Below are 25,796 nucleotides of genomic sequence, written 5' to 3' on the forward strand. Positions count from 1 at the left end.
CACAAGGGTCAAATATTTTTCCAAATAATTTCCCAGCCCCCATATTTGTCAGTCTAACCCACCTTTTGCCCCGGGAAAGAAAAATGACTAAAACGGTCCCTGTCACAATGATTAAAGGTAGAAGATGACAATCCACAGGTGATGATTTTTATTCGACTATTTTTCTTAAAAAAAAAAAAAAACGAATATAAGAAAGCATAAATATCAAAAAAACCTCCAGGAACAGAAGAAAAAGTTGAGTGAGCCAAAACGCTCGCTCGAGTCACATGACTTCCACGACGGCCATGATGACGAAGATGACAGCATGCCTGTTTCCTGCCAACCTGTTGGGAGGCTTCAGCGCAGCGCCACCTAACAGGAAGTGTGCTGTGATGTCACAATTTTGCCAACCAGCTCATGGCGTTGTCAAATGTTTTCAACGATCCTGGCGTCGAATCGAAAGTGGACGCTGTCGAAGGGTGGAGCGATCCAAAGAAGTTGAACTTCCTGTCCCGTTTGTTGGTGGTTGTCTTACGATCACTAGCGAGCGTCATCAGCACAAACGACGGCACTTTCCGGTAACTTCCTGAGAAGTTAGCGTCTCCAATAGGAAGCCTTTTTTTTTTTTCTTTCATTGCCGTCGCCTCCGCCACTCATCACATTTGCGTCGCAACCGGAGTCCCCGATGACATCATCATCGTCAGTCAGATGGTTAAGCGTCTCGATGTCCAAATCAAGAAAATACAAACAAACCAACAAGTGTCCTTGAAGTGAAGATGAGTCAGTCTCACAAAAGAAGAATCAAACCAAGAACAAAGGAGCAGTGCTTCCTTATAAAGTGCTTGTTACGTCGACTTATTGTTATTAAAATATTGTTTTCCTGGAGTGAAAAGACAGTAAACAAGTTACACGTTGCTAAAAAATAAATCTTTTCTTTCAACAAGTCCCACTGGCTGCTTTTCGATTGGTCAAGCCGAACTCGTCCCGGGAGCCTGAAACGAGAAAGACATGGTGAAACGCGAACGTTGCGGCTAATCGTGGACTAGCTAGCGGCTACGTGACATACCGGCAGGTGTTGATGATGATGAAGAGGTAGTGATGGAAAACCACAAAAAGGATCAAATGAATTGATGATGATGAAAAAGGATGGGCGAGCAGCGATACCAGGTGTCGTTCTTGAGACAATACAGCCCATATTCCGATACCAGAAACCGATACTTAAGGCAAAAATAGACTAAGTCCTCCTCGGTACTCACGATTGATATATGGACAAAATGGTATCAAGGCTGACAAAAACTGGTATCGAACACCCCCAATGAAGATGATGACCATGGCAATGATGATGAAGATGATGCTGACAATAAGGCAGTTAGCACGTAGCCGTTAGCTCGTGCACATCAGTGCTTGCGGTCGGTTCTGTCAGTGCAGTGCGATTGGCTGGCGGAGCCAGTTGGTATGGGAGGGGCGGAGCTCGCGGGCTCGCCCAGCAGGCGTCCGAAGAGGAAGAGGGAGGAGGTGGGCAGATAGACGCACAGGAAAAGGAAGACGTCGTGGCTGAGGCACAACAGGAAGTTGGCGTGTGGCGTCAACGCGTAGTCCAGGAAGACGGCCACCAGGAGGTAGTAGACCTGGAACTCCTCCAGCTCCTCCCACTCCACATACACGCTGATGCTGGCCCCACCCCCTGGATCACCTCCCGCACTCACCATGGGTTTCATCTCCGCCCCCTCCGACGGCGCCTCCTTGACTCGGCTCCGCCCCCGGCCAACCACCCGCTCGGTGCGCCGGCTGCGCTCCACCAGTTCCTGCGCGCAAGCCACATTGGAAACGTAGCCACAAAGAAGCGGCAAATTCTTTTGGACGGCACTCACCATGAGAGCTTTGTCCATGAAGAACTCCTTTCCCGGCGTGCCGTCGTTGTACTTGGTGTCGATGGCGAAGCAAAGGAAGAGTACGTCGACCACCATCTCGAAGACAGACAGGAAGCAGTGCGCCACCAGGAAGGCGAACAGACAAACGATGACCAGGGGCAGCACCCACTCGGCATAATCCCGCCGCGCATTGAGCAGCACCACGCCGGCGAACGCCGTGGTGGTGACGATCAGGATCTGGTGGAGGGAGAGGAGCTTAGCCCGTATCTTGATGGCATCACGTCCGCTAGCGTGTCCGCCAGTGCTCACCTTCCCCAGGAAGAGCACAAAGTCCCCCATGGCGTTGACGGTGGCCACTCGCAGGGCGTTCTCCACCAGCAGGACAAAAGCGTCTCGCGCCGACGTGCAGAAGCCCGTACTGTTGATGGCCGTGGCTGCGTAAGCGTTCTGGCCAAGGGCAAAAACTTTGATTTATCTTTTGGATTTTTGACGACAACAACCAATGAGCCGTGGCCTTTTGTATTCCGACAAGATTATTTGAGATGTTTCTGTGACGTTATATTTTATTATCAAACAGCCTCAAATGAAAGGCCTTTCAAAAAAGGAAGACCATTGTGTCCCAAGATTTGCCTGTCTGAAAGAAGTCACCTGATTGAGATAATTGAGGCACTTCTCCAAACACCACAAGCAGCAGATGCACGACTTGAGCGCGCAGCGAGCGCACGCGTTCTCCTGAAACACAAGGCGTTAACTGAGCTCGCCAGCCCCCGAGATGATGCCACCGTCGGTGCCGTTACCTTCCCTTTGAGCTGCTTGTGCACGTAGATGAGGAGGAGTCTGGGGATCTTGACCAGCGTGATGATGAAGGAGCCTTTGGCCACCGTGCCCACGTGATACCTCAGCAGCCGCAAGGCCGCACGCACGATGGGCCACGCCGGAAGGCGCTTCTTGTCCCTGCAAAGGCGCCATCGCATAGTCACAATAGTCACGATCCTCGCAGGTGCCTTCACGTAGCAGCGAACCGTATTCTTTATCCTCTGCGTAGAACGACGGACTAATAATCGTGGCGTGTTGATGCTAGCGCTACGTGCGGTTGCTAAACTGACCTGGTGAAATAGTAGGTGACCACGGCGCCCGCCACCGTCATCTGCTGGCAGGCCAAGATGAACTCGGTGATCCACAGCAGGCCCACGGCATGGAACCACGTCAGGTACTCCAAGCGACCCGTCAGACGGAACTCGGTCAGGCCCGACTCCTCATTGTGCACCGCCTCCCCTGCGGCAGCAGACACGAGCTTACTCTGAGGCTAGCTAGCGTTAGCGAGTACGGCCTATTGACGACCACCCGCTCGAGACGTGACACACGTTTGCCCGAGCGCTGGCAAGATGTTTGTTGCGCGTACCGCTGGTTCCCAGGAAGAGCAGAACGAGGACCCAGTAGATCCAGAAGAGGAGCAGCACGAGGAAGGTCACGAAGGGCTGCAGCACCAGCAGCGGCAGGTGGATGAAAACTTTTCCGGCCACGTGGAACAAGGCGATGGCAAGTGCCACGCGCTTCCTCATGAAGAGCATCAACAGCAGTAGGATCACCTGAGCGCGACAAAATCACACCAAGATCTCGCCACAAAATCCCAACACCACCAAGTCTAACGGTCTCTGTACCGTGAAGACGGAGGCGGCGATGGCGTAGACCAGCAGCGTCTGGTCGTCGTCCTGTCCCGGTTCTTCCTCTTTGGCCGGTTCGGCGTTGGTGTCGTTTCTGTGGAGACGGTGGTCCACGTAGAACCACCACAGGATGCTGGTCCCCGCTGAGACAACACACTCGTCACGCCAATGCTCTGACTTTGAAAACGAGGCCGGCGGGAAATGAGCTCACCTAGAGAGCCGAGCACCGCCACCGAGGTGAGGATCCACACCAGTACCGCCGAGATGTAGCGAATGATCACCGTCAGCGTCATCGACAACACTAAGACACGCGGAGGTTAGTGAGTCGTAGACATCGGCGGACTTTGGTGAAGCGTTTGGGAACTGACCCAGCGCGAGGAGACAAAGTCCTACGATGACTTCTTTGCTGGCCGCCACGCCGGCGATGACCCGGTGCAGGAAGGAGTCGTCGCCGACGAAGGTCACCACGGCTTCGGCGAACTTGGAGTAACACGAGATGTCCACGGGCGTGCAGCGGTTGAAGAGCGGCAAAGGCTTGCTGGAGAGAACAGTCACAGGTCAGAGGTCAAGGTCTTGGACATGCTTGACCACTTCTCAAGATTGCGCTTGTGATTACCTGGGCGGGACAGGTAGTTTGGGACACTTGGTGAACCTCTCGGGTAGACTGGGGTACTTGTGACCCGCTAACTCGTAGGAACACAACTCAGAACCTGAAAGACACACGCACACTTTTGTCATCGCCATCGCTCTCCTTTGTTGTCTTTTCCAGCTGTTCTATATTTGAGCGCACATCCTTTGGCGTGTTTTGTCGAGTTGATTTGCTGCGGGGATTGTGCGAGTGTGACGTCAAACCGAGGTAGCCACTCGGCAAGAAGGCTGAAGCTCCAAATGGAGGAGAAACTGCCCGCGTTGACGTGTCTGTCTCACCACGACCGCAGCGAAGGGCGGATGTTAGCCTAGCTTCTCATGCTAGCTCCGCTTCTTCACTGTTGCTACTGTAGCGAACATCTGCTTAGTTTCCAACGTGTTTGTTGCTCATCACATGCACAAATGCCCAACAGTTTTTTCATCACGTGTGCTGTCACATGTTAACCATTGTAATTACCAACAGACCCCTGTAGATGGCGCAAAAGATAAAGGGCTCGAAGTGATCGAATAGTCGATAATGAACTGATTAATTGTAGCAACTCTACACAAAAAAAAAATCTTCAAGTCACTGTTCTACTTGACATGTTTGATTGCACAGATGCTCATTTTCTCTGCTTTTTGGTCACAACGTTGTGATTTTGGTGAAACCAACCAATGTTCTAGTTTGGATGAACAGCAAAAGCTTTTTCCTAGCATTTCTTTTGCTAGCATAATGTCGTGTCTCCGTCAAATTGGCACTGAAAACCACAGGCTGTCCAAGTGTGTGTGCATGCACGGGTGGGCGGGCTGCTGTCACCATTGAGCGTGGCAAAAGTCGTGAGGTCATTGTACGTGTGGAGGACGTGCGGGGGGCAGAGGGCCACGCAGAGCGCCACTGATTTCATCTTCCGCTGAACGATGTCGATGTTGCAAGGATCCAAGAAGAAGACGAACCTGAGAGGACGGACGCCACAACACGTTAGTCACGGCAAACGCGGGCGCCGGTGAACGAGTGAATGAGCACCGACTTCCTTTCCGTGTGGTCCAGGCCACTGAGCCGGACGCCCTCCAAGGGTGGGTTCCGTTGTCCGCACGTGTTGCCGTAGCTGTCGTAGCCCAGGACCAGCCGGGCCGCGCCTCCCGACACCACCGTGAAGGCGCACACGCTGCCCTGAGGGACGCCACCGCAACAATTGGCACAGCATAGAACCTCTGGGTCAGGGGTGTCATTGGTGATCAGGGGCCATGTCGTGGGGGGTCCTCTTTTTTTTTTTTTGTTCAGATCGAGAAATTCTTTATCATTGTGGAAATCAACCACATGCGGCTCATGGCGGCATACAAACTGAAACCCTACTGTCGTGGTTGTCGATGCGCCCTCCGGTGGAGAAAATTAGCCACACCTCTTTCTACGCTCGACAAATGAACTGTTGTTTTATCCCCCACGAGCCAGATCTGACTTCCCGCGGGCCACATGTTTGACACCCCTGTTCCAGGTTAGCGGGATCTAGGATGGTGAAGATGAGGACCGTTACCATGCCGACACAGAAGATGATGAAGAGCAGGAACCAGGGCAGGTCAGTGCAGCTTCGATCCTCCAGTGGTCTCCATTCTCTCTTTGTCCTCTGCAACACGCGCACACGTAGACAAGGCACGTCAATATGCGCGCGCGCGCGCACGCACGCAACCGCGCGCACCGTTAGCAGGCCGAGTGACCCAGCGGCTAATAGGATGAAGAGCGACCATGAGCAGTATTGTTGGATTATGGGATAGAATCACTCGACGCTGCAGACGCGCAGAGAGCAGAATCGAACCGGGCAGAGCTCACCTCCGCGCTCCCGCAGCATCCCATCTCATCCCTGGGTGGGGGGGAGGACGTGCGCGCGATGTGACGGAGCTCGAACCGAGCGGCACCGACGGCCGGGGGTGGGGGAGTGGGGGGCCAGGCGGCGGCGGGTTATTCGGCCCGCATTAAAAGGCCGAAGCCGGAAGCGGAAGCGGGTGCAATCCGGGCCGATAGCCGCCGTCTGTCCCTGCCTGCCTGGTCGTTCAATCGTCGGACGATTGGTCGCCGCCTCACTTCCTGGTGGACTGTCAGCGCAGCGGCCATTCATGTCACTGCGCATGCGCGCTCCCACAACAACAAAGCCCGCTCAGGCGCTTATCGACGCGACGCAATACTCGATGCCGCCACAAGAGGGACTCCTCGCACGCACCAAGGCGGCTGCTTCCACTTGCTTACAGGCTGTCGGCTGGACTCACTAAATCAACCATCAGAAGATTGAGCGGAGATAATGAAGCCATTTTGAAATTAGCCTTTTGCTTGAAGACGCTAACACGATTTTGAATGTAATAATAAAAAGAAAATATTCTCCCGGCGACGTCGCGCCTCGTATGCAAATGTCTCCACATACCAAAAATGTGATGAGGTCACCATGGTAAAGGGGACTGTGATCTCATCATGGAGACTGAGACCACACTCTAGAGTATGATGTCATTGTCATGGTGTAGCCCAGGGATTATCTACACACGGCTCGATCATGCAATTTTAAAGATCAGCAATCACAGCAATATAAAAAAAAAAGTACATAAGACATTTTATATGAGTGTATGTGAATAATGATGTCACCATATGAGTGTGTACAATATACAATATGACATCACGTGACGTGATCATGTCACAAAACAAGATGGTGGCCGCATGTCATTGAGTGATGTCTTCAATTAGGAAGGTTTCAAAAATCACAAGCGGGTAGCGAAGGCAGAGGTCAAGCCAAGTGGTCATTGTAGTGACACAAAGAATAAACATCATGCCATCTTTGCAATGTTATGTCCTCAATTCGGATTTTCTCTACCTTCAACCTGTAGTGAAGTTGGTCCTCCGGACGACTGGCCTCCATCGTGATGGCTGTGCCTTCAGACACACAGAAGGTCCCGAGGAGACTTTGAAGGTCTCTGTAAATTTCGGAAGGCCACAGATCCTCCCGGTGGGTGGAGAGTCGTAAGCCCCTGGAGTGACTCGAAAAGGCTGGTTGTAGCCAAACTTTGAAGGATTTGCAAGGTCCTGGAGCGGCTTGGAAGGTCTCAGACGATCTGGTCGGTCACGAGAGAAGGAGTTCTGCGCTGATGTGCACACAGATGTCTTTTGTCCTTTTGTTTACTGTTGTACCAGGCTGTGTGTGTGTTTGTGTGTGAGAGAATGTGTGCACACGAGACAAACAGTTCATTGATTTATTTGATGAGCACACTTTATCTTCAAAATGTAAATGGGAAGCAACTGAAGTAAATGTCTAATAAAATGAATCATGTTCGTCGTAACTCATACGTTGAAGTGATTGCGGTTTGTTTTCAGCTTCCAATTCATGAATGGTCGAAAACTTTGGCGAGCGCGACCTCTACTGGCTCTCTCGATGAACTTTGACACTGTCGTCACAGGGGTCAGCACACGCACACGGCTGGCCACTCCACTCGAGTACGTAGCGTGGGAGTGAGTCCTATTGAAGGAGTCACGCACTGTCCTCATGCTGTATGAGGACGTTTCGTTTTGGGTCCAGTCCGATTTCAGCTTGTATTTCGTTGCCATGCGAATGTGAATCCGCCTCGGGCCTTCGCTCTCAGTGGCCGATACAGAACTTCAACTACACAGTCGTCGATTGTCAATGCATCCAACCCTTGAAGCGCTCCTGTTTCAAATTAGAACTTGACTAGCAAAGCATGACTGAAGAAATCATACGAGGGATCTTCAGGAGCCCTTTTTTCCCAGAAGCAAACCAATGCAAGTATGCAATCTTGAGTTCTCACCAATTTTGATACATCGATTACGATGCAGAACTCCAAACTCCACTAAGTGTGGACTTGTCAGAGCCCGACGTGGTTTATATCGGTCAGTCGAGCAATTCCTCAATTAGCCCAGAGACCAAAAGTAAGTTGGAGACCAGTAGCGGAGCTTTCAAGTCTGTTCTCCAGCTGACTGGGAGAAGTGGCCTATACATATATTTAAAAAGAGGTCCCAAAAGCGGACCTTTGAGGGACTCCATCTGTCATAACCATTTAGTCAGATTCCAAATTTTAAAAAAGTCCTTTTTGTTCTAAGTATCCATTCAAGGACTCTTCCAAGTAAGATTAAATTCCCAAATTGGTGTGTTTTTTTTTAATTGCCCTTTTCTTGGCTGTATATTCTGTAGTGTCTCGCTATTGACATACTTTTTCTTGCACAGAATTGAGTTCAGTAAGTTCTTACGTGTACCAAATGACATGTATTTGTGAAGTAGTCACGTGCCGAGTATATCTGTGCCCGTTGTATCTAATGTCAAGCTGTCATATTAGTCCAGCTATCTTATCTTGTCATATCGATCTTATCTCCACACTTTGTCTAAAGTTACACGTAGTCTGTGTATTAGTACTTTGAGCAATTGAAGTAACATTAGTTAGTACCAAAAAGTGCAGAAGTTAATACTGGGAGTTGTTGTTAGTGTTGTTGTTGTGTTCCGTGTCGTCCGTGTCTAAGTCCAAGCAAAAAAAAAATAATTTGTTTTGTGCAAAAGCTCTAATTCTGAAGGACACCGGAAATCAATTGTGTATGACCGAAAGTAAAGTGAGCAAGATGCATTTTACAAAGTAATAGCTATAGTTCTTTGTCGGTACGTATTTTACTACTTTTCTTACTACTCATAGCAACATTAAATTCTGTGTTGTGCCTTAATTTGCTGTCAATTGGACTTTTTTTTATTTAATGCTATTTATGTTAAACAAAAGTTGGAGGAGGGCGATTTTGACTTTTATTTTGAAGATTTGAACGGAAGCACCTTGTTAAATTACTTCTGCAGCTGGATACCGGTACGCTCAGGAATTCCGAAACTTTTTCAGCGGAGCTTCGCCTCACTCACTGGCCGCAGGGACGAAAAGCGCTCCGACGCAGAAACGCTCGACGACCACAACGACAGCAACCACAACCGCAAAGACAACAACGACTTCAAGACGAAGAACAACTTGACGGTAAGTGAACTTTTCGTGACGTATTTTGGCCTGCCCTCAGGTGGGCTTCGGCAAGTCCGTAATTTGCTAAAGTTCCCCAAAGTTGACACATGACAACAAAAATGACAATGACTCGGTTGATGCAATTGATTGACACGGTCATGCAATCAGTCCATCCATCGATCAGCTCCTCATCATTTTGCGGTGTGTGTGTGTAGTACTAATCTCGTTATTGCCTTGAAGATTCATAAAAACACAAAATAAGTGCTCCGATCAATTCTGTCAATGATTGACAACCTGTTGATTGATTTGCTCCTGATCTAATTACGTTTTTAATGAAGATTATTGTTTTTGACCGATTTCATTTCATGCTTTGTGACTATCTATCTATCTATCTATCTATCTATCTATCTATCTATCTATCTATCTATCTATCTATCTATCTATCTATCTATCTATCTATTTCTAACATGAACTACGTCGATGGGTAATCAATTTTTATCTCAGCATTGCAAATGCACACACGAATCAATGTACTATAACATACATGTGAGCATGTATAATTTGTTTATAAAAGTCTGACATAAGCCCCAAGCTAATCAATCTACATATAAGCTATCACACACAGATCAATATGCAAATTAATGTTTGGTGTGTGTGAGTGAGTGTGTTTTTTGTGAGCTGACCCAAAGTTGGACCTTCCCAATGTGAAGAGTCAAGAACGTGGTTTATTGATGTTTATTCACATTCCTTATGATGTGGAAATCGCTTGGCCTGAAGGATAGAATATTAGGAAGCGTTTTCAGGTCAACACTGGTTATTGATTAGTGATCAGTGGGAGATTATCAGGTGTTTCTAATAAAGTGAGTGGCCGGGGTGATGATAGTGTGTGCGTGATCAGCACCTTCGCTATCTGACTAACTGACGCTGTGTTGACCTTTCCCCTTTGAGACGTGCGTTGGCGGTGGAGCATCCCGGAGAGTCGTCGAGGCTCGCCGCCCTTCCTGAGCGTCCTTCCCGTCAGGTGGTCGCCGCCGTCGCCATGTCCCAGTGGTCGCAGCTGGCCTTGCTGCTCTGGAAGAACTTGACGTACCGTCGTAGGCAGAAGGTGAGACGCGCCCTCGTTTTTGTCATCGTCATCCTCTCGCTTAAGAGCTGGCATTTGGTCGAGAAAGACTCGAGGACGTGAGAAAAAACATTATTCGACGGTGAGAAGCAGTCATCTCAGCTTGTTAACGGCAAAGCGCCCTCTTGTGGACCAATCATCATTCAGTGCGGAACAGCGTTGACAGTTTCAAGAGAAACGAAAACTACAGCAGCTTTGAGTTGGGATTATTTTGAAAAGGGCCAATGTTAGACTCCCAAGGCTTGTTTTGGGGGTCTTGGACATTTGGGTAGCATTTTAGCATGGACCCCAAATATAGGTCACCTTCATTTGACCTTTTCTAAATTTGCCACTGTGGCAAATTTTCCAACAAATAAAAAGTTTTGCCTAAAACGGCATTTACTCGGATTGGAGGCTCCACCTTGTATAGCTCCACTAAAATCCCTTTGAAAGGATTAGGAAGTTGGGAATGATGAAGTACTGCGGGTAAAGTGCAATCGTTCGTCACGACAAATGTCACGTTTGCTAGGAGTCGACCGGAAACATCCGAGGAAGGAAAAGACGTTCTTGTGGAACTTGCTGACGCCAGGTGAAATCAAGTTGTTGACGTCTTTTTTGTTTGCCTTTCAGCTTCAGCTGCTGGTTGAGATCGTTTGGCCGCTGCTCATCTTCTTCATCCTGATCGGAGTACGCCTCAGCTACCCGCCGTACGAGCAACACCAATGTGAGTCCCTCCTCGGGTTTATCTTTTTCTTCACGTTTTATCTGTCTTTATGGACGTCATAATCGGGTGATGTCACCTGCCGAAGGTCGGCTCGGTCTCGGCCGCCACGAGTCGGAGTCCTCGGATGCGATTGACGGTGGTCTGCTTTTATGGAGTTGAGTAGGCCACTTGACTGCAAATAAGAAGAGAAAAAGAGGAACTTCCTCGTTTCCTTGCACAACTTAATTTCTAATAATGAAATATGAATACTGAAGTAAGTCGCTCTACATGCACTTCGTCTACTTGACTACTTAATGTGAAAAGAAAAAAAAAATGGACGATTCAAGGCTGATAAAATCTGGCGATATTGCGCAATGTAAACTTTCCAGTAAGCACAAATACAATAAAAATGAAAAATATGAATGGCAATTGTGGAAAATATGAATAAAGTGGCAAAAGTCAAGATCAAAAGAAAAAAAAAATGTCAACAGTGAGGAGGGAATCGGGAAGTGCCACAATCGCTATCTAGTGATCTCCAGTTTGCCAGCTTGCAATCATCAGGGCCATCTAAATGCTCAATAATGTGTGTGTCTGTGTGTGTGTGTGTGTGTGTGTGGTGATTTGAGGAATGCGCAACGCAGTGATTCAGCGACTTGTAGCTTTGTAACCTGTCGCAACTTGTCGCTGACAAGCCAGCCGCACTCCAAAATTGTGAGCCCGCGGCAAAACGTGCTACGGCTACGTGCTCGCTCTTCATTTTGTCCTTGTGAGAAATTGCCGCCATCCCGTCCCATTTTCATCTTCGCTGAGGAGAATCAAAGTCTCTCTCGGATTTATCGTCAGCGTACAGTTAGAGAGAAAGTTTGAGAGAAAAGAAATTAGAGATGTCAAAACGAACGAGGTCACCTTGTTGTCGTTTGATTCTAATCAGCCGCCATAAACGGCTTTCTTGGCTTTGGGTCAAGGTCGCTCGGCACGCGCCTGCCGCGCCCGCCGCCACACCCTCCGTTTGACTTCTTATTTGCCGTCCGCAGGTCACTTCCCCAACAAGGCCATGCCGTCGGCGGGCACCTTGCCGTGGATTCAGGGCATCCTCTGCAACGCCAACAACCCGTGCTTCCGCGGACCCACGCCGGGCGAGTCGCCGGGCGTCGTCGGCAACTTCAACGACTCCATGTGAGGCGCCACGCTTCGTTTGGGCTCTCCATTTCGCCCGCCTGAGCATCCTGACCAGGTTTTTTCCGCGCAGAATCTCTCGTCTGTTCTCCGACGCCAAGAAGATCCTTCTGTACAGTCAGAATGACAAAAACTTGGAGGGCTTCAAGGAGCTCGCGCGAGCCCTCCAAAAGCTTCAGAGCAGCAGAACAGGTGCCCACAACACACCATCATCATCCAATCTACTTAAGTCCATTAAAAAAAATGTCAAATGGCTCATCGGAATGTAGCAATTGGCAATTTCTTTTTTTGTCCTTATACCGAGGAAAATGGGTGCAAGCTTTGCACTCTGGCTAACTGTCGAAGTTTGCCCATTTGGCACGCTAGCTGATGTGCTTGTGAATGGAGAACATTTGTCTTTGTCCTGCCCTTTTTTTTTTTTTGTTCTCTTGCTCGTTGAACAAATGGAATTCGCTGCTTTGTCTTTCAACGGGTTGAGTTTCCAACCTGCTCTGACCTGCTTTCATTGTGCCGGGAACGCGCCCGCTCAGGTGACCTCTCCGTATGAGAACTTCTGAATTGAAGAATGAATATTTGGAGTGGGCGAGCCAATCAGGCGTTAGCATTCTGAGGGCAAACTTTTTTGCTCATTTGTTCAAAGTTGGCAACAAACATTGTTGTTGCCAGGGCGGCAGGATATTAGCATAGTAGTGTTGACCCGCTACGGTGGCGAGGTGTTATGGCAGATGGTTACCATGGTAACCATTCCTTTGGCTTCAGGATGGGTGGCTGATATCATCGACTAGCTTCACGCATACCTTGAAATCATCCTACATGGTTGGTATCGCTACTCACCCAACCTTCGCCTAGTTTATCAAAAAACTAAACGGTCGGTGGTGGACCGCTTGTGCAAGAGCCCCGGACAAGTGACAACTTGAGGCTGTGACATCATCAAGCAGGCTACACATCACCTGATGTGACTTGGTTGTGCGTGGGTGTGTTTCTCAGGTTTCAAGTTAAAACACTTCCTGCGAGACGATGAGACTTTGTCCAGCTTCCTGTTGAGGAACGTGTCCTTCTCTCCGCCTATGGTGGCTAACATCCTGGAGGCTGATGTCGACCTGGAGAAGGTCAGCGTCACACCATCCATCCATCCATCCATCCATCCATCCATCCATCCATCCATCCATCCATCCATCCATCCATCCATCCATCCATCCATCCATCCATCCATCCATCCATCCATCCATCCATCCATCCATCCATCCATCCATCCATCCATCCATCCATCCATCCATCCATCCATCCATCCATCCATCCATCCGTCCATCCGTCCGTCCATCCAGTAACAAGCGCGTGTGCGTTTCTTCAGGTCCTCCTGAAAGGCTTCGGCGTCCACCTGCGTGACGCCTGTCCTTACAGACCAGGCGGTCGCAGCGTGCACGAGTTTATCAACATCACGGACCCCCAAGCCGCCATGATGGTGCAGGCAGTGGTGTGCGCTGCCCCGACCGTGTGGCTTGACCACGCCGAGCGCAACTTCTTGGACAACGTGGACTTCCTCAAACCTATCCTGGTAAGACCCGCACACGCCTCACTCAACTAGGGGGTGCGTGTTGCAGGCGTGTTGCGACACATTTTTTCTTTTGTCAACAGTCTCTTTTTGTGTAGCCCGAGGGTTCTTTCTTTTCCTTTCCTACAAAACGGGAAGTGAGTGTGAACCCGGGTCCACGTGTGTGAACCCAGGTCCACGTGCTCGCTCACTGCCTTCTCAAATGCTCATTTCCATAGCAACGTGCTACGGCTAGCCAAACAATGACGGGAACACAAAAAAAAAACGAGCTTCGGAGCTTTATGAGCAGTCAGCACTTTGTGTCCAAGGCACATGAGCGTGGGAGAGCTTGCCGTGTGACTTGTTGGGATAATAAATTATAAATCAATTTTATACGAATAGATGATTCCTTAATTGCTGCAAAGGTATTTTCGATGCGCACCACCTAGATCACTCTTGACACAGCCAACGTCTGTTTTTGACAAGCACGCGTGTCTGTGTCACAGAGGGATGTCAGATCAGACCCTGAAGCCATTCAGGATGTTTCCGTGGCAACCAATAAGCTGCTGGACAGTCTCAGCTCCCTGGCTGTGGAGGTAAGACACTTCCCTGGATGTCACCACATACTCAATCCGGTCAAGCCTGAGTGTCTTGTAGTCCGTAGTCCTGATTTTCGTTCCACACCGAAGGTTGTTGGATTGCGAGAGTGAGACAAATCATTTTATCCGCTTCACAGTCGGGACACCCGACGTCCCAGCTGAACAAAGAATCAAAACCAACAAACACGCGGTCGGTGTGCGCGCGCCACCAGCTGTCTCGTCCTCGTTGACTTGTACAGTCGGCGGAAACATCTGGAAGCGCCGCAGCGGACAATATGACGCATGCCTATATTTTCTATAACACAACCTGGCCGGAATAATAACACAAATGCAAAATGTCGAGGCTGAAAAACGAAGGGAAGGACACAAGTCTCAAGTTTTCTACGTGTGTCGCAGTTGGCCGGCATGAAGAGCTGGATGGATCTGAGGAAAGAGATCATCTTCCTGACGCGCAACGCCACGTCCTCGCCCAGTGCCATGTACCAAGCCGTGTCGCGCATCGTCTGCGGCCATCCCGAGGGCGGCGGCTTGCAGATCAAATCCCTCAACTGGTACGAGGACAGCAACTACAAGGCGCTCTTCGGGAACCACAACAGCAGCGAGGACGACGCCGCGCAGCACTACGACAACTCCTCCAGTCAGTGCGAGCTTCTGTCTTCATGCCACCGCCTCCTGTCCTGTCCTACCTTCTCGTTGCGCTTCCTGTTAAGTCCACGTCACGAAGCTTCTTGTCCTGTTCGTATCACGCTGCTTCCTCTCCAATCGGCATCACTCCGTTACTGTCCAAAATGGCCGCCAAAGTGCTTGACTAGTCAGAAATTGACTTCCAGTGGCAACGTCTTGGGAAAAACTTGCAGGCGCCATTTTGAAAATATACTGACGCATTTGCCATCTTTTGCTCGTGTGTGCGCACAGCTCCTTTCTGCAACAGTCTGGTGAGGGACATGGATTCCAATCCCATGTCCAGAATGATCTGGGAGGCCGTGAAGCCGCTGCTGATGGGGAAGATTCTCTACACTCCCGACACGCCCGCCACTCGCCGGGTCATCCACGAGGTGAGAACGCCAAGTCCGGTTTCCAGTCCTCCAACGCGTCCCAACGACGTGCGTTTGCTTGCGGTGCTCGCTCGTAGGTGAACCGGACATTTCAGGAGCTGGGCGTGTTCAGGGACTTGGAAGGAATGTGGAAAGAGATGAGACCCAAAGTTTGGAACTTCCTGGAGAACAGTGAACAGATTAACCTGATCCGGGTAAGCCGTCGCTCGGGCTCAACGAACGGCACGATTTATTTTCTGGAGATGGGAATCCAATAAACGTTTGGATTGCAGTCCCTGCTGAAAAACAACGTGACCGCCAGATACTTCCACGCTCACTTGGCCGACACCGACTGGACGGTGGCCGACGTCTCCAACTTCCTGTCCAGGCACGCCGACCAGCGGCGAGCCACGAGCGGCGCCATTACCTGGAGGGACGTCTTCAATGAGACGGACCAGGCCGTCACTGGGATCTCTCGCTTCATGGAGGTGAGCTTAAAACACGCAAAGGCTCAAACGCTAATGCGTAACTTCAGCGTCACATGACGATGACACGTTTCAGTGTGTGAATCTGGACAAACTGGAGCCCGTCCCCACTGAGGAGCACATGATCAACGAGTCCATGGTTCTGCTGGAGGACAGGAAGTTCTGGGCCGGGATCGTCTTCCCAGACGTTGGCGCCAATGCCACTGAGCTTCCCCCCAACATCAGCTACAAAATCCGCATGGACATCGACAATGTGGAGCGGACCAATAAGATCAAAGACGCGTAAGGTCACACCTGAGCTGCGACGCGTAGAACGTGTGATGAGACCTGCGCTCTGGTTGGTCTGGTTCTTCTCAGGTACTGGGACCCAGGTCCTCGTGCTGACCCCTTTGAGGACATGCGCTATATTTGGGGAGGGTTCTCCTACCTGCAAGATGTCATTGAGCAGGCCCTGGTCCGAACCATGACGGGCACCAAGGAGAAAATGGGCGTCTACATCCAGCAGATGCCCTACCCGTGCTACGTGGATGACATGTACAGTGTGCCGCCGTTCGAAACGGTCGACGCTCGCCGGGCAGGGCGCCGAAAAGTGTGCTCACCGGGTCTCGTTGTCCGAACCCTTCAGCTTCCTCCGTGTGATGAGCCGCTCCATGCCGCTCTTCATGACGCTGGCCTGGATGTTCTCCGTCTCCATCATCCTGAAGAGCGTGGTGTACGAGAAGGAGGCGCGTCTGAAGGAGACCATGAGGATCATGGGATTGGACAATGGCATCCTGTGGTTCAGTTGGTTCATCAGCAGCCTGATTCCGCTGCTCATCAGCGCCGGACTGCTGGTTCTGATGCTCAAGGTCCGGTGATTTGTTTTTGCAGCAGTCAGCGTGCCAATGTTTACGGTCATGGATTCCATTCCCAGAAAGGAAACTTGCTGCCATACAGCGACACCGGTGTGGTCTTCCTCTTCCTGGCCTCCTTTGCCGTGGTGACCATCATGCAGTGCTTTCTCATCAGTACGGCATTTGCTCGAGCCAATTTGGCCGCAGCCTGCGGAGGAATCATCTACTTCACGCTGTACTTGCCTTACGTACTTTGCGTGGCCTGGCAGGACCACATCGGCTTTGCCGCCAAAGTCTTTGCGGTAAGAATGCATTTGGAGTGACTTCTTCACAGATGGAATCACGAGTCTGCCTCGCTAACTCCTGCAGAGTCTCCTGTCCCCCGTGGCCTTCGGGTTTGGCTGCGAGTACTTTGCTCTGTTTGAAGAGCAGGGCGTCGGCATCCAATGGAAGAACCTGGTGGCGAGTCCCCTGGAGGAAGACGACTTCAGCCTGCGCACTGCCATCATCATCATGTACTTTGACTCCTTCCTGTACGGACTCCTGACCTGGTACATCGAAGCCGTCTTTCCAGGTGGGAAAGGAACGCAAACGGTTTTGTTGCTACGGCAACCGGCCCGTGACATCATTTCCATTCACCTCGTCGTGTCTTGATTTTGTGCGGCAGGCCAATACGGCATTCCTCGGCCGTGGTACTTCCCCTTCACCAAGTCCTACTGGCTTGGAGACCAGGACAAGTCCAACAAAATCCCTCTGAACCACAAAGGCAACCCTGGTGGTGAGAACGCAACGAAACATACTCAACAAATAAAATAAAGTGATCTTGAGAATGTGCACGTCTGTGGCGTTGCCATGCAGCTGTGTGCATGGAAGAGGAACCCGCTCATCTTGAGCCCGGCGTCTACATCGAGAATCTGGTCAAAGTCTACCGGCACGGGAAGAAGCTGGCGGTGGACGGACTGACTCTGGGTTTTTATGAGGGACAGATCACCTCCTTCTTGGGACACAATGGTGCCGGGAAGACTACCACCATGTGAGTCAGACAGCCGCAACCCAGATTTGCAGAGAATTTTTCAGGAAATGGAAGTTGGAGCGGCTCGGCTGTTTATCGTTACAGGTCCATCCTAACCGGTCTGTTCCCACCCACCTCCGGTACCGCCTACATTCTGGGCCGAGACATCCGCACAGACCTGAGCGCCATCCGGCAAAGTCTGGGCGTCTGCCCTCAACACAACGTGCTCTTCAGCATGTAAGCGCTCGGCCGCTTTCTACCTCTCCACGCTCGCCGCTGACAGCTCCGTGCGTTTTTGCGCCCCCTGTAGGTTGACGGTGGAAGAGCACATCTGGTTCTACGCTCGACTCAAAGGCCTGTCGGAGGAGCAGGTGAAAGGCGAGATCGAGCAGATCCTCCACGACACGGGCCTGCCGCACAAGCGCAAATCCAAGACCAGCACGCTCTCTGGCGGCATGCAGAGGAAGCTATCTGTCGCTTTGGCCTTTGTCGGGGGTTCAAAGGTCGTCATCTTGGATGAGCCCACGGCTGGAGTCGATCCTTACGCTCGAAGAGGCATCTGGGATCTGCTGCTGAAATACCGCCAGGGTGAGTTTCTTGTTGTTGGCGCTGTCCAAAATGACCAGGCGTCATTTGAGAGCCCCCACCCCCGTGTGTCCCTCAGGTCGCACCATCATCCTGTCCACGCACCACATGGACGAGGCCGACATCCTGGGCGACCGCATCGCCATCATCTCGCACGGGAAATTATGCTGCGTTGGCTCGTCGCTCTACCTCAAAAACCAGCTGGGGACGGGCTACTACCTGACCCTGGTCAAGAAAGACCCCGAACCCTCGCTCAACTCTTACAGGAACTCATCCAGCACCGTCTCCCTCACCAAGAAGGTCCCGTAGCACCACACGCTTTCTATCCATAAATTGTCACAGATATCAAATCTCCCAGGCCTCACTTTGTCTCTGCTACAGGACGAGAACGGTTCCGTCAGCAGCAGTGACGCCGGACTGGGCAGCGAGCAGGAGAGTGAGGCCACCACCATTGGTGAGGAGCACCTCGCTTCACCCCGCCTTCTTAGCTTTGCTCCAGAACCACGCTTCATCTTTTGTCTCCTGATTTAGAAAACGGTCAGGCAGCGTCGGTCTGCGATGCGCCGCTCCCCCCGGTTGACACCTCCCAGGTGACCGGACTGATCCTGCGCCACATCCCCGCCGCCCGCATGGTGGAGGACCTCGGGCACGAGCTGACCTTCGTCCTGCCTTACTCGGCCGCCAAGGACGGAGCCTTCGTGGAGCTTTTCCGAGAAATGGACGACAAGCTGAGCGACTTGAACATCTCTAGTTACGGCGTGTCCGACACCACCTTGGAGGAGGTGAGATGTTCTCCAACCCGCAACCGGTCCTTCAGAGGTTATGATTCTTCCGATGATGTATCGTTCGTTTATGTGTGCAGTGCAAAAGGTCTAAAGAACCATTTTGCACTCATCCCATCATTTTCAACATTTTTTTTTGTTTCTGGCAGATTTTCCTGAAAGTGGCCGAAGATAACGGCGTGGACACGGACGTGCCCTCAGGTAACGTCCCGTCGTCGACGCGCCTGACGCGTTTCGTATTCGAGCTGCTTCAACCGCCGACTCCTCGGCGTGCGTAGATGGAACGCTCCCCGTCCGGCGACGACGGCGGACTCACGCCTTCGGAGGAGGCGACCCTCAGAGCTGCCTGAGGCCTCTGACGGACGAGCGCGACAACGAAGACGGGTCCGACAGCGATTTCGGTACGCTGATGACCCCGGACGCACACGCAAGTTTACGCGCGTGCTCAAAGACGGACGGGTGTGTGGCTTTCCAGAGAGTCGGGAAACGGACAGGTTGAATTGTGTCGGTGGGAAAGGATCGGCCAAAGCGGGCGGCTGGAATCTGAGGAAACAACAGTTTGTGGCGCTCATGTGGAAGAGATTCCTTTACGCCCGGCGTTCCCGCAAAGGATTCTTCGCTCAGGTGGGCTCCCGTCAGCCGCTGGTTTTTCCTCAAGAACTCGGCGTCCGTGACGTGCCGGTGTCTCGCAGATCGTCCTCCCCGCCGTCTTTGTCTGCATCGCGCTCGTCTTCAGTCTCATCGTCCCTCCTTTTGGGAAATATCCCAGTTTGGAACTGCAGCCCTGGATGTACGAAGACCAGGTCACTTTCTTCAGGTACTTGCGGCAAAACGTTCGGAGCTTCTCCTGAAAACGAAAGACGCCAAAGACGTTTGTTACTCCCCTCGCAGTGACGACGCGCCGGGAGACGCCACCATGCAGAAGTTGCTGGCTTCCCTTTTGGATCCGCCGGGACTGGGGACGCGTTGCATGTTGGGACATCCTGTTCCGTAAGATCCTGCCCCGCCTCGTCTTCTTCTTCCCGTCTTCGCTCCTCTCATTCGTCTTGGCATTTTCCCGCCATCTCAGAGAGGCGCCGTGCACGATGGGGGACGACGACTGGAGTGTTCCAGAAGTCCCCGACAGCGTCACGCAGCTGTTCTCTTCCGGAAACTGGACCATGCAAGACCCGTCCCCGGCCTGTTCCTGCAGCTGCGACGGCAAGAAGAAAATGTTGCCCGATTGCCCCGCCGGCGCCGGAGGGATGCCCCCGCCCGAGGTTAGCCGTGACGTCGCCGCCGTGCTCTGGCGGGGGCGGAGTCAGTGACGTGCGCTTTGTGTTCAGATGAAGTTGAGTTCCACCGACACACTGCAGAACCTGACGGGGCGGAACATCTCCGACTATCTGGTCAAAACGTACGCGCAGATCATCGGCAAGAGGTAGCGGGCGCGCGATGCACACAGCAAGTACAAGCGCAGACGACAAGCCACACACAAAACTTTGCGTTTGTGTCATCCTCAGTTTGAAGAACAAAGTTTGGGTCAACGAGTTCAGGTGAGTTTGTGTGATCGCCGGCGATGTTTTCAATCCATACTGACCCAGCGATCCCTCGACCGATAGGTACGGAGGCTTCTCGTTGGGTGCCAGGAGCACTCAGGTCCTCCCGCCGGCCGGCGAGGTAGACGACGCCATCGAGCGCATCCGCAAAGTCTTTGAACTCACCGAGGTTCGTTTCCCTCCGAGTCGTTACGCTGGGAGACAATTTTAAAAAAAAAAAATTGGGTTTTGTTTTTTATGTCGATTAAAACTGATTTTGACACGATAGAGAAAAACTGAGGTCCCTTTTGGATTCCACGAAAAACAGCTGTCAGACATCACTCGACAAAAATCGTCTTCTTCCAGTCGTTTATTTATTTTTTATTTTTGTTTGTTGTTACGCTCTCATCCTTTTGTTGCAACCCAACGAGTGCTCATTTTTACGAGTCATCATGAAGGTGTCACGATGGAACGTTGACGAGCCGACCTTTGAATGTCGCTCAACAGGGAGGCGCAGCTGATCGCTTTCTTGACAATTTGTCGGGCTTCATCAACGGTTTGGACACCAAAAATAACGTCAAGGTGAGCAAAACACACACACTTGAATGATTAATGGACGGATTGCTTGATTGATTGGAGCGTGTGGGGGGGGATCAGATCTGGTTCAACAACAAAGGCTGGCACAGCATGGGCTCCTTCATCAACGTGATGAGCAACGCCATCCTGAGGGCCAACCTCCCTCCCGGCGAAGACGCCAGCAGCTTCGGAATCCGAGCCTTCAACCATCCGCTTAATTTGACCAAGGAGCAGCTGTCCCAGGTGGCGCTGTGAGTGAGCGAGCGGGCACGCATGCACGCACGCACGGCTTGTCCCACGCGTCAACGTATGATTGCTCTCCAGGGTCACGACCTCAGTGGACGTGCTGGTGTCCATCTGCGTGATCTTTGCCATGTCCTTCGTCCCGGCCAGCTTTGTGGTCTTCCTCATTCAGGAGCGCGTGAGTAAGGCGAAGCACATGCACTTCATCAGCGGCGTCCACCCACTCCTCTACTGGACCACCAACTTCATCTGGGACATGGTGCGTCTGCGTCTGGCCTTCCGTCCGTGCGCCGGCTAACTAGCGCCGGCTAACTAGCGCCGGCTAACTAGCGCCGGCTAACTAGCCACGTTGCGTCCCCGCAGTGCAACTACATCGTCCCGGCAACGCTGGTCGTTCTCATCTTCGTGTGTTTCCAACAAAAAGCTTACGTCTCCTCCACAAACCTGCCCGTGCTTGCTCTGCTTCTTCTGCTCTACGGGTACACGCACACACGACACACACACGACTTCATGCGGTTGTGCACGTGCGGTGACGCGGGTGTGGTGGTGTCGCGTGTGTTCAGGTGGTCCATCACGCCGCTGATGTACCCGGCGTCGTTCCTCTTCAGCATCCCCAGCACGGCCTACGTGGTCCTCACCAGCGTCAACATCCTCATCGGCATCAACGGCAGCATCTCCACCTTCGTCATGGAGCTCTTTGGGGATCATGTGAGCGAGCGTACATTCGCCAACCACCGCCATGTTGCTAGCGTGCTAACGCGCCGACGCGGCCACAGGAGATTGGAGGCATCAACGACATCCTGAAGAACGTCCTGCTCATCTTCCCTCACTTCTGTTTGGGGCGAGGCCTCATCGACATGGTGAAAAACCAGGCCATGGCCGACGCGCTGCAGAGATTCGGTAACCCGTGCACACGCCAGTGTGACATCAGTGCAGATTGTGACGCGTTGTGTGTGTGTGTGTGTGTGTCAGGAGAGAACAGGTTGCGTTCACCTCTGGAATGGGACATGGTGGGAAAGAATTTGTTCGCCATGGCGGTGGAGGGCGTCGTCTTCTTCATCATCACCGTCCTCATACAATACAGATTCTGTGTCAAACCCAGGTGAAATGCACACACACGCACACACGCACACACTAGCTCGCTCACACAATTTCATATCAGGCCAGTAAGTCACATGACCAAACTGGGAGTTCTGGGAGAGGAGGACGAAGACGTTGCTCGGGAGAGACAGCGCATCGTACATGGACTCGGACAAGGACACATCCTGGAGCTCCGACAACTCACCAAGGTTATCCTCCCTCCGTTTGTGTGTGTTTGTGCGCAGCAGTGATGTTTCAATAAAGTTGTGGTTGTCCTCACTTTCTCCTTTCCGCCCTGCAGGTGTTCAAAAGGAAACAGAAGCCGGCAGTCGATCGACTTTGTGTTGGAATTCCTCCCGGCGAGGTTTGTTTCGTACACACACACACACACACACGCACACACACACGCACAAGCGATGGTTAAGTGTGCATGTTTGGTCAGTGCTTCGGTCTGCTGGGCGTGAATGGAGCCGGAAAGACAACGACCTTCAAAATGCTGACGGGCGACACCATGGTAACCAGCGGGGAGGCCTTCCTGGCTGGAAAGAGGTGAGGTCAAAGTTTACGGTACTGGTTAAGGTCCCGTGCTGTCATACTAACAAGCTAACTGCCCGTTAGCATCCTGCGGGAGCTGGATCAGGTCCACCAGAACATGGGCTACTGCCCCCAGTTTGATGCCATCAACGAACTGCTGACAGGAAGAGAACATCTGGAGCTGTACGCCATCCTCAGAGGGGTTCCTGGCAAGGAAGTCTGCGACGTGAGTGACGGGCCTGCCAGGCGTCCTCCTGAGACATTTGAGAGGATGGTGACCATGAGGGTGTGATCCACAGGTGGCCGAGTGGGGCATCAGGAGGTTGGGCCTGCTCAAGTACGCCGACAAAGCCGCAGGAAGTTACAGCGGTGGCAATTTGCGCAAACTTTCTACCGCCATGGCGCTCATCGGCGCACCGCCCGTCGTCTTCCTGGTGAGTGTGGCGGTGCGGGGAGATGCATCAAGCTAACCTTAGCTACTACGTTAGCATCCCTTTAGCCACATTGCCGCAGCTTTGAAATGGATTGAAGGCAGGTGGGAGTGCATCAGGGATCCCCTTTGAGTCCCTTTGTCTTTCCAATGGCTGACAGATGAGCTTTGTAAACTGGATGAAATTTTGATCTGCTGGTAGAGGAACATTTAGAAGTTGAAGGCCTGCTGAAATGGAGAGCACTGAGATTTTTTTTGTTGTACCTTAGTGTGTTCAAAAAAAAATGTTCTTCCACAAAGTCCTGCTTCAAGCTTGCCTATATTTGGAGGTTATTGCTAATGCGAGGTCGTTTACGTGTGTGGCTCCATTGCTGTTGTTGATTAACTCGTGATCAATGAATCTACAAGAAGCTGCTAATCAGATTTTTTTTAGGTTACGCAAGAGACTTAGCAGCCCGCTGGGCCAATCAGTGTGAAGCTCTGGGTTAGGCAACACGGAGGAGCTTACAGACGCATTTGAATTGCCGCGGCGAGGATGCCACTTGTCCTGGTCCTCGCGGCCTTTTGTCTTTGCTTCCTGTTGCACCTGTGGGCGGAGCTAACCCTGGCTGTCGCTGTGGTAACAGGACGAGCCGACCACGGGGATGGACCCCAAAGCTCGACGAGCCCTCTGGAACTGCATCCTCGGCGTCATCAAGGAGGGACGCTCCGTGGTGCTCACCTCGCACAGGTGCCTGCCGCAATCCTTCGTATCATCGTCCACTCGTCCATCAAGTCGTTCCTCGTCCTCCTGTTTCTAGCCCTATTTGTAATCCCCTGCGTGTGTGTGCGTGTGTGTGTGTGTGTTAGCATGGAGGAGTGTGAAGCATTGTGCACCCGCATGGCCATCATGGTGAACGGCAGGTTCAAATGTCTCGGCAGCGTGCAACATTTGAAGAACAGGTACGACGGCACGCACGCACACACCAAAATGGCCGCATACACATCTTCACTTTTGCCCACGGCAACCTCTGAAGATATTCAAACAATCACCAGCTCATATTGGATTCGTTGGGCATTAAAAAATATTTAGACTGTCCCTGGAGGATTGGCTAAACATGAGTGTCGGTGCAGGTTCGGCGACGGCTACACCATCATCCTGCGCGTGGCGGGGCCCGACCCCGATCTCGTTCCCGTCATGAAGTTCATCGAGAGCGAGCTGAGCGGAAGCACGCTGAAGGAGAAACACCGAAACATGCTCCAATACCAGCTGCCGTCGTCACGATGCTCGCTCACGCACATCTTCTTCACCCTCGCCAACAACAAACACACGCTCAAGATTGAAGACTACTCCGTCACGCAGACTACACTCGACCAGGTACACACACACACACACACACACACACACACACACACACACACACACACACACACAGATGGGCATGACATGATGTGCTAACGTTTTTTGCGTGTTAGGTGTTTGTGAACTTCGCTAAGGACCAAAGCGACGACTATCACTTGAAAGACGCTCCCTCGTCCTCTTCCTCAACGAAGCGGCGCCGGGGAGGAAACGCAGTTCGCGTGGACCTTTCTCATGCGGACCCCAGCAAAGAGAGCATCATGTGACCGCATCAGGAGAGGGATCACGTGACTTGCTATTTGATACCCGTCCACGTGACGGGCTAAGCGGACGCTCGTCGCCACGCAATGCAAATTTATTTCCGCCGCCAGCGGTGGGTGGGCTTGGCCTCGCCGAACGGCGGAAGAAAAAAACTTGAAGCGGTGCCAGCGCGGGGCCGCCACGGAACGATGTCGAAGATTCCAAATCATTTCAAATCAGAGTCGTTTATTTTATTTATCTTTGTTAGACTGCCAATCAAAGTGTTGTTGATTTTTTTAAAAAAGAAAATGTTTGAAATTACGTCAGTGTTGTGTTTTTCTCTTATAAAAAAAAAGATCTTTTCAAACATCAAACTGTTACTGAAAATATTCAAATCAAACAAATTCACGGAACAGCGGTATTTGGAACAAACCACTCCAACCGCAGTAAACATCATGGGAAGACATCGGTCTGATCTTTGGAAGATCGCATTTGTGAAGGCGTCACGTCCAGTTGGACTCGTTAGCGACAACAAAAAGTCCTTCAGTATTCCCGAACCAGATGCTCTCAACTGAGATGCTCTCAGAGAGACACGGAGAAAAAAAACAAAAAACAAACCATCATTTTGAAAACAGTGGAGCTACATGGAAAACCTACATAAGCATTCACATGGTCTGACTGGACTCCCTCAAAAGAGCAACAAACTGCTGCTGCTCATTCCGAATAAATCAACAGTCTTAACTGGCTGTAGAATATTTCCCGAAATACATTGTGAAATTGTGCTACCGTTCTATAAAGATATTCTAGAATATTAAATATAATTCTGGGGGAGTTAACTGGGGCGACTCCTGCCTGCACCTGTAGAAGTAGTAGGAGAAAA

General features: G+C 51.5%; 2 protein-coding genes and 1 long non-coding RNA gene across 5 annotated transcripts; 2 read left to right on the forward strand and 1 right to left on the reverse strand.

Moving 5' to 3' along the window:
• Nucleotides 1–133: 133 nt before the first annotated feature.
• slc44a1b (solute carrier family 44 member 1b) lies at nucleotides 134–7,136 on the reverse strand. Of its 3 annotated transcripts, none has more exons than XM_049756905.1 (16): nucleotides 6,994–7,136; nucleotides 5,674–5,763; nucleotides 5,170–5,312; nucleotides 4,959–5,095; nucleotides 4,131–4,224; nucleotides 3,883–4,052; nucleotides 3,726–3,815; nucleotides 3,512–3,657; nucleotides 3,253–3,439; nucleotides 2,957–3,125; nucleotides 2,648–2,804; nucleotides 2,499–2,582; nucleotides 2,160–2,297; nucleotides 1,851–2,087; nucleotides 1,686–1,784; nucleotides 134–971 (listed from the first exon to the last, which is right to left on the reverse strand). In XM_049756905.1, exons 1-16 carry the CDS (start codon nucleotides 7,036–7,038, stop codon nucleotides 948–950), a joined length of 2,010 nt encoding a protein of 669 aa, XP_049612862.1. In that variant the 5' UTR covers nucleotides 7,039–7,136; the 3' UTR covers nucleotides 134–947. The 3 variants fall into 3 exon arrangements, with proteins under 3 accessions (XP_049612862.1, XP_068507157.1, XP_068507158.1); XM_068651056.1 differs by having other exon boundaries at nucleotides 1,046–1,784; XM_068651057.1 differs by lacking the exon at nucleotides 6,994–7,136 and adding an exon at nucleotides 5,967–6,575 and having other exon boundaries at nucleotides 1,046–1,784.
• On the forward strand, nucleotides 5,319–7,460 carry LOC125990180 (uncharacterized). The gene is made up of 2 exons (XR_007488845.2): nucleotides 5,319–5,715; nucleotides 7,007–7,460. It is a non-coding gene; the product is annotated as an uncharacterized lncRNA (long non-coding RNA).
• A 1,512-nt stretch (nucleotides 7,461–8,972) lies between these two features.
• On the forward strand, nucleotides 8,973–25,237 carry abca1b (ATP-binding cassette, sub-family A (ABC1), member 1B). The gene is made up of 49 exons (XM_049756844.1): nucleotides 8,973–9,133; nucleotides 10,064–10,220; nucleotides 10,848–10,941; nucleotides 11,955–12,096; nucleotides 12,170–12,288; nucleotides 13,084–13,205; nucleotides 13,448–13,651; nucleotides 14,134–14,223; nucleotides 14,623–14,863; nucleotides 15,142–15,281; nucleotides 15,359–15,475; nucleotides 15,554–15,748; nucleotides 15,822–16,027; nucleotides 16,103–16,279; nucleotides 16,371–16,593; nucleotides 16,659–16,880; nucleotides 16,948–17,152; nucleotides 17,246–17,356; nucleotides 17,437–17,611; nucleotides 17,696–17,827; nucleotides 17,901–18,178; nucleotides 18,255–18,475; nucleotides 18,557–18,629; nucleotides 18,707–18,957; nucleotides 19,107–19,158; nucleotides 19,236–19,358; nucleotides 19,433–19,581; nucleotides 19,650–19,774; nucleotides 19,849–19,947; nucleotides 20,027–20,216; nucleotides 20,283–20,377; nucleotides 20,460–20,492; nucleotides 20,559–20,664; nucleotides 20,982–21,056; nucleotides 21,132–21,301; nucleotides 21,375–21,552; nucleotides 21,657–21,772; nucleotides 21,857–22,001; nucleotides 22,070–22,193; nucleotides 22,266–22,395; nucleotides 22,456–22,582; nucleotides 22,675–22,737; nucleotides 22,816–22,922; nucleotides 22,992–23,133; nucleotides 23,207–23,341; nucleotides 23,964–24,067; nucleotides 24,187–24,279; nucleotides 24,451–24,694; nucleotides 24,793–25,237. Exons 2-49 carry the CDS (start codon nucleotides 10,155–10,157, stop codon nucleotides 24,940–24,942), a joined length of 6,879 nt encoding a protein of 2,292 aa, XP_049612801.1. The 5' UTR covers nucleotides 8,973–9,133; nucleotides 10,064–10,154; the 3' UTR covers nucleotides 24,943–25,237.
• The last annotated feature ends 559 nt before the right edge of the window (nucleotides 25,238–25,796 follow it).

The sequence above is a fragment of the Syngnathus scovelli genome, chromosome 1 (assembly GCF_024217435.2).
Source record: "Syngnathus scovelli strain Florida chromosome 1, RoL_Ssco_1.2, whole genome shotgun sequence".
Taxonomy (NCBI): domain Eukaryota; kingdom Metazoa; phylum Chordata; class Actinopteri; order Syngnathiformes; family Syngnathidae; genus Syngnathus; species Syngnathus scovelli.